This window comes from Eretmochelys imbricata, chromosome 1 (assembly GCF_965152235.1).
Source record: "Eretmochelys imbricata isolate rEreImb1 chromosome 1, rEreImb1.hap1, whole genome shotgun sequence".
Classification (NCBI taxonomy): domain Eukaryota; kingdom Metazoa; phylum Chordata; order Testudines; family Cheloniidae; genus Eretmochelys; species Eretmochelys imbricata.
In genome coordinates, this window is record NC_135572.1 from 29,285,818 (window position 1) to 29,298,814 (window position 12,997).

The window sequence follows — 12,997 nt, forward strand, 5'->3', positions numbered from 1 at the left end:
GCCTTGCCAGGTCGAATTTGTGGTACTGTGGATGCAATTAATGGTATTGGCCTCTGGGAGCTATCCCAGAGTGCTCCACTGTGACCGCTCTGGACAGCACTCTCCACTCAGATGCACTGGCCAGGTAGACAGGAAAAGACCCGCAAACTTTTGAATCTCATTTCCTGTTTGGCCAGCATGGCAAGCTGCAGGTGACCATGCAGAGGTGACCATGATGGAGTCCCAGAATTGCAAAAGAGCTCCAGCATGGACCGAATGGGAGGTACGGGATCTGATCACTGTATGGGGAGAGGAATCCGTGCTATCAGAACTCCATTCCAGTTTTCGAAATGCCAAAACGTTTGTCAAAATCTCTCAGGACATGAAGGACAGAGGCCATAACAGGGACCCAAAGCAGTGCCGCGTGAAACTTAAGGAGCTGAGGCAAGCCTACCAGAAAACCAGAGAGGCGAACGGCCGCTCCGGGTCAGAGCCCCAAACATGCCACTTCTATGATGAGCTGCATGCCATTTTAGGGGGTTCAGCCACCACTACCCCAACAGTGTGCTTTGACTCCTTCAATGGAGAGGGAGACAACACGAAAGCAGGTTTGGGGAACGAGGAAGATGATGATGATGAGGTTGTAGATAGCTCACAGCAAGCAAGCGGAGAAACCAGTTTTCCCGACAGCCAGGAACTGTTTCTCACCCTGGACCTGGAGCCAGTACCCCCCGAACCCACCCAAGGCTGCCTCCCAGAACCGCCAGGCGGAGAAGGGACCTCTGGTGAGTGTACCTTTTTAAATAGTATACATGGTTTAAAAGCAAATGTGTTTAATGATTAATTTGCCCTGGCATTCACAGCCAGTACAGCTACTGGAAAAGTCTGTTAACGTGTCTGGGGATGGCGCGGAAATCCTCCAGGGACATCTCCATAAAGCTCTCCTGGATGTACTCCCAAAGCCTTTGCAAAAGGTTTATGGGGAGGGCAGCCTTATTCCGTCCACCATGGTAGGACACTTTACCACGCCAGGCCAGTAGCACGTAGTCGGGAATCATTGCAGAACAAAGCACTACAGCGTATGTTTGCTGGCTTTCAAACAACATCCGTTCTTTATCTCTCTGTGTTATCCTCAGGAGAGTGGTATCATTCATGGTCACCTGGTTGAAATAGGGTGCTTTTCTTAAGGGGACATTCAAAGGTGCCCGTTCCTGCTGGGCTGTTTGCCTGTGGCTGAACAGAAATGTTTCCCACTGTCAGCCACAGGGAGAGGTGAGCCATGCGGTGGGGGGAGGCAAAATGCGACCTTGTAACAGAAAGCACTTGCTATGTATGTAATGTTAACAGCAAGGTTTACCGTGAAAGAGCGTACCCATTGTTCTATAAAATGTGTCTTTTTAAATACCACTGTCCCTTTTTTTCTCTCCACCAGTTGCATGTGTTTCAAGGATCACAGGATCTTCTCCTTCCCAGAGGCTAGTGAAGATTAGAAGGCGAAAAAAAAGCACTCGCGATGAAATGTTCTCTGAGCTCATGCTGTCCTCCCACACTGACAGAGCATAGACAAATGCGTGGAGGCAGACAATGTCAGAGTGCAGGAAAGCACAAAATGACCAGGAAGAGAGGTGGCGGGCTGAAGAGAGGGCTGAAGCTGCTAGGTGGCGGCAGCATGATGAGAGAAGACAGGATTCAATGCTGAGGCTGCTGGAGGATCGAACTAATATGCTCCAGAGTATAGTTGAGCTGCAGAAAAGGCAGCTGGAGCACAGACCACCGCTACAGCCCCTGTGTAACCAACTGCCCTCTTCCCCAAGTTCCGTAGCCTCCTTACCAAGACGCCCAAGAACTCCGGCCACTCCACCCCAGAGGATTGCCCAAGCAAGAGAAGGCTGGCATTCAATAAGTTTTAAACTTTTATGAAGTGCTGTGTGGCCTTGTCCTTCCCTCCTCCACCACCCCACCCAGTGCTTCCCTTCTCCACCACCCCTCCTGGGCTACCTTGACAGTTATCCCCCTATTTGTGTGATGAATTAATAAAGAATGCACGAATGAGAAGCAACAATGACTTTAATGCCTCTGCAAGTGGTGATCGAAGTGGGGAGGGGAGGGTGGTTAGCTTACAGGGAAGTAGAGTGAACCAAGGGCATGGGAGGGGGGTTTCCATCAAGGAGAAACAAACAGAACTTTCACACCGTAGCCTGGCCAGTCATGAAACCGGTTTTCAAAGCTTCTCTGATGCGAACCGCGCCCTCCTGTGCTCTTCTGTCTCCCCCTTACTCTCACAGATATTGTGGAGCACACAGCAAGCAGTAATAACAATGGGAATATTGGTTTCGCTGAGGTCTAAATGAGTCAGTAAACTGCGCCAACGCGCTTTTAAACATCCAAATGCACATTCTACCACCATTCTGCACTTGCTCAGCCTGTAGTTGAACAGCTCCTGACTACTGTCCAGGCTGCCTGTGTACGGCTTCATGAGCCATGGCATTAAGGGGTAGGCTGGGTCCTTAAGGATAACTATAGGCATTTCAACATTCCCAACGGTTATTTTCTGGTCTGGGAAGAAAGTCCTTTCCTGCAGCTTTTGAAACAGACCAGAGTTCCTGAAGATGCGAGCGTCATGTACCTTTCCCGGCCATCCCACGTTGATGTTGGTGAAACGTCCCTTGTGATCCATCAGTGCTTGCAGCACTATTGAAAAGTACCCTTTGAGGTTTATGTACTCGCCGGCTTGGTGCTCCGGTGCCAAGATAGGGAGATGGGTTCCGTCTATGGCCCCACCACAGTTAGGAATCCCATTGCAGCAAAGCCAACCACTATGACCTGCACATTTCTCAGGGTCACTACCCTTGATATCAGCAGATCTTTGACTGCGTTGGCTACTTGCATCACAGCAACCCCCACAGTAGATCTGCCCACTCCAAACTGATTCCCGACTGACCGGTAGCTGTCTGGCATTGCAAGCTTCCACAGGGATATTGCCACTCGCTTCTCAACTGTGAGGGCTGCTCTCATCTTGGTATTCTTGCGCCTCCATGAAGTGGAAAGCAAGTCACGAAGTTCCATGAAAGTGCCCTTACGCATGTGAAAGTTTCGCAGCCACTGGGTATCGTTCCAGATCTGCAACACTATGCGGTCCCACCAGTCTGTGCTTGTTTTCCGGGCCCAGAATCGGCATTCCATGGCATGAACCTGCCCCATTAGCACCATGATTCCCACATTGCCAGGGCCCGTGCTTTGAGAGAAGTCTGTGTACATGTCCTCATCACTCTTGTCACCGCGCTGATGTCGCCTACTCGCCCGGTTTCACTTTGCCAGGTTCTGGTGCTGCATATACAGCTGGATAATGCGCATGGTGTTTAATGTGCTCCTAATTGCCAAAGTGATCTGAGCAGGCTCCATGCTTGCCGGGGTATGGCGTCTGCACAGAAAAAAGGTGCGGAACGATTGTCTGCCATTGGTCTGACGGAGGGAGGGGCGACTGACAACATGGCTTACAGGGTTGGCTTACAGGGAATTAAAATCAACAAAAGGGGGTGGCTTTACATCAAGGAGAAAAAAAAAACCTGCCACACAGAATGGCCCCCTCAAGATTGAACTCAAAACCCTGGGTTTAGCAGGCCAATGCTCAACCCAATGCTCAACCCACTGAGCTATCCCGCCCCCCGGTATTTCAGGCAGGACTGAATCTCCATTAAACTTTTCAAGTTTAATGCCCCTGACAGACCTCACCAAAACGATTGTTGGCCATTGATATCACAGAGGGAGGGAGGAAAGGGGGGGAGAGCACATGAATACAAAATAAATCTGGTCTATTTCTTGTTTTGATCTACTCCATCTACCTTTTACATTTTTGGCTGGCAGCAGACGGTGCAATAGGACTACTAGCCATACTCATCTCCTGGCTGCTCGCCAAAAGCTGGTACAACAGGACTGCCGGAAGGACTAAAGAGAATGACCTGGTCGAGTCACTCCTATTTCAGTCCCTGCGCCCATGTCTGCCCAGGCCCTCCTGACCGACCTTACCGAGGCGGCCAGGAGCACCTCGGACATGATGACGATGATGGTTATCAGGCCTACTGCACCGTCTGCTGCCACAAGGCAATGGGTTGCTGTTGCTGTGTAGCAGTGCATTACCACATCTGCCAGCACCCAGGAGACGTACGGTGACAGTGAGCTGAGCGGGCTCCATGCTTGCTGTGGTATGGCGTCTGCACAGGTAACTCAGGAAAAAAGGCGTGAAACGATTGTCTGCCGTTGCTTTCACGGAGGGAGGGCCTGACGACATGCACCCAGAACCACCCGCGACAACGTTTTTGCCCCATCAGGCATTGGGATCTCAACCCAGAATTCCAATGGGCGGCGGAGACTGCGGGAACTGTGGGATAGCTACCCACAGTGCAACGCTCCAGAAGTCGACACTAGCCTCGGTACTGTGGAAGCACTCCACCAAGTTACTGCACCTAATGCACTTAGAGCATTTTGTGTGGGGACATACACAATCGACTATATAAAAACGATTTCTAAAAAAACCGACTTCTATAAATTCGACCTAATTTCGTAGTGTAGACATACCCATAGTAAGAGTTTCTGACCTAATGCAACTTATAGTTTGGACATGAGCGAAGGGGAATAAAAGCGGCTTTATTAACCATGTTATTTTTCTTCAAAATCTGGTAAAGTGATTAGCTTGACTGTGCCTAATTTAGAGTACATTCTTAATATTTAATTAGTTCAAAAAATGTTGAATCCAAAGTGGATATTATTAGAGCTGTCGATTAATCACAGTTAACTCACGTGATTAACTCAAAAAAATTAATCACAATTAATCGTGGTTTTAATCACACTGTTAAACAATAGAATACCAATTGAAATTTGTTAAATATTTTGCATGTTTTTCTACATTTTCATATATATTGTATTCTGTGTTGTAACTGAAATCAAAGTGTATATTATTTTTGATTACAAATATTTGCACTGTAAAAATGCTAAACAAAAGAAATAGTATTTTTCAATTCACCTCATACAAGTACGGTACTGCAATCTCTGTCATGGAAGTGCAACTTACAAATGTAGATTTTTTTTTTTGTTATATAACTGCACTCGAAACCAAAACAATGTAAAACTTCAGAGCCTACAAGTCCACTCAGTCCTACTTCTTGTTCAGCCAATCGCTAAGTCAAACAAGTTTGTTTACATTTACTGGAGATAATTCTGCCCTCTTCTTATTTACAATGTCACCAGAAAGTGAGAACAGGCATTTGAATTGCACTTTTGTAAACGGCACTGCAAGGTATTTACATGCCAGATATGCTAAACAATCATATGCCCCTTCGGCCACCATTCCAGAGGACATGCTTCCATGCTGATAACTCATTATTTTTTTAACAAGCGTAAATTAAATTTCTGACTGAACTCCTTGGGGGAGAATTGTATGTCCCCTGCTCTGTTTTACCCGCATTCTGCCATATATTTCATGTTATAGCAGTCTAGGATGATTCCCAGCACATGTTATTCATTAAGAACACTTTCACTGCAGATTTGACAAAACACAAAGAAGGTACCAATGTGAGATTTCTAAAAGATAGCTATAGCACTCACCCCAAGGTTTAAAAATCTGAAGTGCCATCCAAAATCGGAGAGGGAGGAGGTGTGAAGCATGCTTTTAGAAGTCTTAAAAAACTCTGATGCGTAAACTACAGAACCAACAAAAAAGAAAATCAACCTTCTATTTGTGGCATCTGACTCAGATAAAGAAAATGAACAAGCGTTGGACTGCACTGCTTTGGATTGTTATTGAGCAGAACCAGTCATCAGCATGGACGCACGTCTCCTAGAATGGTAGTTGAAGCATGAAGGGACATATGAATCTTTAGCGCATCGGGCACATAAATATCTTGCGACGCTGGCTACAACAGTGCCATGAGAATGCCTGTTCTCACTTTCAGGTGACATTGTAAACAAGAAGTGTTTACAATGTCAAAACTTGTTTGTCTGAATGATTGGCTGAACAAAAAGTAGGACTGAGTGGACTTGCAGGATCTAAAACTTTACATTGTTTTATTTTTGAATGCATTTTGGGGTTTTTTTGTTGTCGTTTGTTTACACAATTTTACATTTGTAAGTTCAACTTTCATGATAAAGAGACTGCACTACAGTACTTGTATTAGGTGAATTGAAAAATATTATTTCTTTTGTTTTTTTTACAGTGCGAATATTTGTAATAAAAAATAAATAAAGTGAGCACTGTAGACTTTGTATTCTGTGTTGTAATTGAAATCAGTATATTTGAAAAGGCAGAAAACATCCAAAAATATTTAACTTTAGTGTATTCTATTATTGTTTAATCACATGATTAATTTTGTTAAACCGCACGACAACCCTACAATTTATACTCATTTCAGGTGGCTTAGATGGGGGAAGAGGGAGAGAGAGAGAGAAAAGAATATGAATATAGTACAGTAGCACTTAGGGACCTACGAACCAACAAACAAAAAAAGACAGTCTCTGCCCCAAAGAGCTTACAATCTAGTACAAGACAAGAGACGGATATAGATAGAATACAAGGAAACAACGAGCCAATACTGGTCAGCATGATAGGCTCAACACAGTGACTAACTGTTGTCAAGTTTTTTGTTGCCATCCTGGCAAAGGAGAATTTTGAGGAGGTTTTTGAAGGAGGATAAGTTGTTAGTTTTGTGGATGTTGACTGGGAGCTCCTCCCAAGCATGAGAGAAAACACGAAGTGGGAGATAGAGGTTGGTGCCACAGGCTGATCTGAAGCGAGAGAGAGTTAACATCTCAATAGCCAATAAGAGATGATAGGTATGATGGGGATAGACCATGAAGGGCCTTGAAAATCAAGACAAGCAGCTTATGCTTGATGCAACAGAGAAGGGTGGGGAGCCAGTGGAGGGATGCAAACAGAGGGGCAACATGGTCAAAGCAACAGACTTGGAAAATGATCTCAGTAGCATCATTTTGACGGAGTAAGACAAGACTGCATTTGTCAAGACCAAAGAGAAAGATATTGATAAGAGCCTGGACAAGAATTTTAGCTGTGTGGATGGATTAGAAAGCATATACCTTAGAGACGCTAAGCCTGTACATGAGCACGTAGAGAGCGAGATCTGAGTCAAACAGGACCCAGGTTATAGGCCTGAGTGACATGCAGGATGCTGGCACTGTCCACAGTGATCAAGAAAGGAAGTTGAGGGGCGGGAGGGAGAGTTTAGGAGCTCAGCTTAAGCCATGTGGAGCTTGAGCTGATAGCCAGACATCCACGAGGATGAGATGTCAGAGAGAGAGAGCAGATATTTCAGTTTGGATAGAAAGAGACAAGTGAGTTTTCAGTACAGAGAGGGTAACTGAATTTGTGTTTGCAGACGAGATTACCCAAAGATAAGATATAGAGCGAGACAAGAAGGGGCACAAAGGACAGAGCCCTGTCAAATCTCCACAGGGAAAAAACCCTATCACCATAGCAATCAAATGTGTGATTTCATAAATGCACCCAGGACTTAAAAACACAACAATGAAGTTACCTGCTCTGCTGTCTGGAAATATTGCTTCACAAGGTCTTCCACTCTCAGGGTTGTTCCCTCCGAAGCAGGTCTTCGAGTGAGCTTTTCAAAATTAATCTCATCTTCTAGAAAAGATATATTAAAATAAGAACCTATTTTTGTCTTCATACATCAATTTAGGTGTTAAAAGCTACTAACATCACCCTGATTCATTATAATACAAAAGGTAATAAAAATTGAAACTTTGAAAACAGAAAAAAAGAGTACTTGTGGCACCTTAGAGACTAATCAATTTATTTGAGCACAAGCTTTCGTGAGCTACAGCTCACTTCATCTGATGCATTCAGTGGAAAATACAGTGAGAATGTTTTTATACACACAGACCATGAAAAAAAATGGGTGTTTATCACTACAAAAGGTTTTCTCTCCCCTCACCCCACTCTCCTGCTGGTAATAGCTTATCTAAAGTGATCACTCTCCTTACAATGTGTATGATAATCAAGGTGGGCCATTTCCAGCACAAATCCAGGGTTTAACAAGAATGTCTGAGGAACAGTGGGGGGAAGAAGGGGAATAAACAAGGGGAAATAGGTTACTTTTTACAATGACTCAACCACTCCCAGTCTCTGTTTAAGCCTAAGTTAATTGTATCCAATTTGCAAATTAATTCCAATTCAGCAGTCTCTCGTTGGAGTCCGTTTCTGAAGTTTTTCTGTTGTAATGTGCCAGCAATGCCCCTTTGCCATGTACATTGGTCAAACTGGACACTCTCTACGTAAAAGAATAAATGGACACAAATCAGATGTCAAGAATTATAACATTCATAAACCAGTCGGAGAACACTTCAATCTCTCTGGTCACTCAATTAGACATGAAAGTTGCGATATTACAACAGAAAAACTTCAGAAACAGACTCCAACGAGAGACTGCTGAATTGGAACTAATTTGCAAACTGGATACAATTAACTTAGGCTTGAATAGAGACTGGGAGTGGTTGAGTCATTATAAAAAGTAACCTATTTCCCCTTGTTTATTCCCCCCCCCCACTGTTCCTCAGACGTTCTTGTTAAACCCTGGATTTGTGCTGGAAATGGCCCACCTTGATTATCATACACATTGTAAGGAGAGTGATCACTTTAGATAAGCTATTACCAGCAGGAGAGTGGGGTGAGGGGAGAGAAAACCTTTTGTAGTGATAAACACCCATTTTTTTTCATGGTCTGTGTGTATAAAAACATCCTCACTGTATTTTCCACTTTATGCATCCGATGAAGTGAGCTGTAGCTCACGAAAGCTTATGCTCAAATAAATTGGTTAGTCTCTAAGGTGCCACAAGTACTCCTTTTCTTTTTGCGAATACAGACTAACATGGCTATTACTCTGAAACCTGTCATTGTTGAAAATAAGACTCCTGCAACAGCACTGACCACCAATCTAGGAGTTCTTCTATAACTTAAATTTTCCACAGTAAATACCCTGACTGCTCATTCTACTCCAATAATAAATATACAAATATGCCCAAATAGAATTCCATCTGTAGCAGGCATAATAATAAAATCCCTCCAACCCCCCTAAATGCCTGGAAGAAGAGAGGGACTGAGCAACAAAAACTGGGCTTTGGCAGATCAAAAGGAGAGCGAATTCCAAAATCCAAGGCCCCTCATGGAGAACACCATGTCAGCAGCTCCTTCTCTTATACTCAAGGAGCTAAAGCTCAAATGTCTTTGCCGATTTCAAATGCAGCAGGAGGACATTTGAAGGGGGATTTGATAGCTGCTTTCCACTACCTGAAAGGGGGTTCCAAAGAGGATGGATCTATACTGTTCTCAAGTGGTAGCAGATGACAGAACAAAGAGTAATGGTCTCAAGTTGCAGTGTGGGAGGTTTAGGTAGGATATTAGGAACAACTTTTTCACTAGGAGGGTGGTGGTGTTCCAGTGTTGGAACAGATCGCTGTTTCTTCGGTTGAGCACCAGATGAAGTAGTTGGCTTGCATTTAGGGACCATGTTGTACAAAAAATATGTATCTTTAAACATTAGGATCACACTCAGCGCGGCGAGATGCTCACCCTATGAAAGGCATGTGGGAACTGAGACTGACTGAGGGAACAGCAGATTCATGTCTCCCATCTTACGCTCACTCCGGGGCATATGCTCATTGAGTGGGAATGGTGGGCAGAACTGCCCACACTATTTACAGGTATCTGGTTATTTTTCTTTTTTTTGGCCGAGCGTGTATAGTTGAATTCACTTAAATTAAATGTGCGTATGATGCGACTCACCTGTAGAAGGAAAAAGTAATCTTGGCCACAATCACACCCTGAGCATCCAAAAGTCCAGGACCTAGTAATATATATATAAATATGCACCTATACTGCAAATGGTGGTTACAATCCTTTAGCGAAAGGTGCCAAATTATTCTTTGCAAACTCTTTGGACTACTTCCCACAAGTCATGTATATTATCTCTGTGTTACCCAGATCAAGTGGCAGCCAGCTAGCATTCATCCAAGCCCCAAGTCAAGACTTGGTTTCTTGAGCAGAGGGTACACAACAACTCCTCCGTAGAAAAATACAGTATTGGCAAATTCCACCAACATTACAGCCAGTATCTCTCTGCTGGCCTTCAACAGCTAGCAAGTTCATCCACAAAGTAATATGAACATCCTACACAAGACATCACCTGTAAACCATGGTGACCTGTGTTGCCTTCCTTCTCAAAGAGGGCATTCAGGGCCACCTCATCATTAGTGGAACATTATGAAGTCCCACCAAAGCACTGATAAAGCAATCAGTTGGCTAATCAATATTCTCTATCAAAGCTGTCCTCGAAGTTCACTGGTTCCATCAGACTTGGGGAAGACCTTCAAAAACAGGTCCCTAAAGGATAGGTTTATACTAACTTCAAACCAAAAGGACAATGGTCACTCAACAAATCCGTAATATCCACCTGTCCAACTTCCAATTCCAAGCCAAACACAAGATCCAGAGCGTGCGCTCAGTTTTACTAGTGGTGCCAACCAAGATCCTATTACTGCAGTAATGTCCAAAAGTTACCCCCCTGTCGAGAACCTCATTGTGCTAGGCTCTGTGCAAAAATATAGTCAACTATATCCACGTCCCACAGAAGTTATAATCTAAAAATCTGAGCTGATCTAGAAGAATCAACATCTACAGACACCATGGACTAAATCAGTGGTCTCCAAACTTTTTGGCTCACGCATCCCCATGGTGAAGACCAGAAGACCTGCTGCAGGTGCGCCGCCCGAGGGGAACACCAGCCGCTGACATGCAGAGCTGCTGCTGAAGAAAAAAAACAGCGGCGTGCCGTCCAGCGGCGCTCCTGCTGCCGCACACTCCCTGCAATCATCTTGTGCACCCCAGTTTGGAGACCACTGGACTAAATCAACCTCACTTACTTCAGCACCACTATAGCTGAGTAATCGGATAAGCCCAAACAGGTCTTTTCCATTGGAAAACACTACAACAGCACTAGTCCAATCCTATCCCCCTTCTGGCACTCATACAGAATGTGAGTACGCTCATCAGATCTAGCCTTGCAATGGGAAATCTACTTTTGAGGTAAGATGTAAAAACTCCAGCTGTATCCCTTCACCTCCTGCTGAACCATTTATCCACCTGGAAACAACAGTGAACCTGTAGTGTTTTCCAATCAGATCTGTTATACATGCAAAGTCAAGTGCCTCATTCTGTACTGAGCCATGAATTGTATTAATTCTACTAGTCACCAACCTTGTGTGAAAAGGCATTAAGCAAAGAAGCCACTGAGACACAAACACAGAACCCCAAAATGCCATTTTTACATTTACTTTTCAAAGTAGAGCTGCTTATTAAGCAGACAAGTGAAAAGTTCTTCAACCCAAAGTGATCAAGCTTACAGTAGCTATTTTGTACTTTCAAAAGACTGATAAGGTAAAGATTTTTAAATAAATTATGTGCTCAATTAAATCAAACAATCCTGCCCAGAAGAACAGTAACATAATTCAAAATAGTTAACAGCTTTTTAAGTGTGTTTACTAATCATGAAGCATAATGTTTTCAACTTAATTCAAGTGCCGCTGTATACACACCTGTCAATGGAATTAAATTACTTATAAAGCACTAATGTACTACATTAGCAGTCCATTAGATCAGCACAGCATGTTCTTACAGAAACCACATCTTCATTAGTGACCATTAGAGATTCATTATTAGGACAAAACTGTCAACAACTATTAACCAGTTATTAAAAATTCTAGGCATAGTAGGATTTTCACTGTGACAAGTGGTTGTTATTTTAATGGAAGGAACACTCTGATATCACTGTCTATGTGTCTTTTTTGTAACTTAAGGTTTTGCCTAGAGGGATTCTCTATGTTTTGAATCTAATTACCCTGTAAGGTATCTGCCATCCTGATTTTACAGAGGTGATTCCTTTACTTCTATTAAAAGTCTTCTTGTAAGAAAACTGAATGCTTTTTCATTGTTCTAAGATCCAAGGGTTTGGGTCTGTGGTCACCTATGCAAATTGGTGAGGATTTTTACCAAACCTTCCCCAGGAAGTGGGGTGCAAGGGTTGGGAGAATTTTGGGGGAAAGACGTGTCCAAACTACGTTTCCCAGTAAACCCAGTTAAAGTTTGGTGGTGGCAGTGGAAATTCCAAGGGCAAAGGGTAAAATTAATTTGTACATTGGGGAAGTTTTCACCTAAGCTGGTAAAAGTAAGCTTAGGAGGTTTTCATGCAGGTCCCCACATCTGTACCCTAGAGTTCAGAGTGGGGAAGGAACCAGAACAAGAGGCTGCTCAGCAGCTCTCCAACACCACTTTCTACAAGCCATTACCCTCTGATCCCACTGAGAGTTACCAAAAGCAACTACAGCATTTGCTTAAGAAACTCCCTGAAAAAGCACAAGATCAAATCCGCACAGACACACCCCTGAAACCCCGACCTGGGATATTCTATCTACTACCCAAGATCCATAAACCTAGAAATCCAGGGTGCCCCATCATCTCAGGCATTGGCACCCTGACAGCAGGATTGTCTGGATATGTAGACTCCCTCCTCAGGCCCTATGCTACCAGCACTCCCAGCTACCTTCAAGACACCACTGAGTTCCTGAGGAAACTACAATCCATAGGTGATCTTCCTGATAACACCATCCTGGCCACTATGGATGTAGAAGCCTCTACACCAACATTCCACACAAAGATGGACTACAAGCCGTCAAGAACAGTATCCCCGATAATGTCACGGCTAACCTGGCGGCTGAACTTTGTGACTTTGTCCTTATCCATAACTATTTTACATTTGGCGGCACTGCTATGGGTTACCCGCATGGCCCCACAGTATGCCAACATTTTTATGGCTGACTTAGAACAACGCTTCCTCAGCTCTCGTCCTCTAACGCCCCTACTCTACTTGCGCTATATTGATGACATCTTCATCATCTGGACCCATGGAAAAGAAGCTCTTGAGGAATTCCACCATGATTTCAA

General features: G+C 44.0%; 1 protein-coding gene across 5 annotated transcripts in view; it reads right to left on the reverse strand.

The window, feature by feature from the left end:
- The window catches only part of MRE11 (MRE11 double strand break repair nuclease), a 55,142-nt gene that overhangs the window by 25,847 nt on the left and 16,298 nt on the right, over positions 1-12,997 (reverse strand). For all 5 annotated transcript variants that reach the window (XM_077808303.1, XM_077808269.1, XM_077808295.1 and 2 more), the window contains exon 12: positions 7,524-7,627. In XM_077808303.1, coding sequence (XP_077664429.1) covers positions 7,524-7,627 — 104 coding nt within the window. The remainder of the gene's footprint in view (positions 1-7,523; positions 7,628-12,997) is intronic.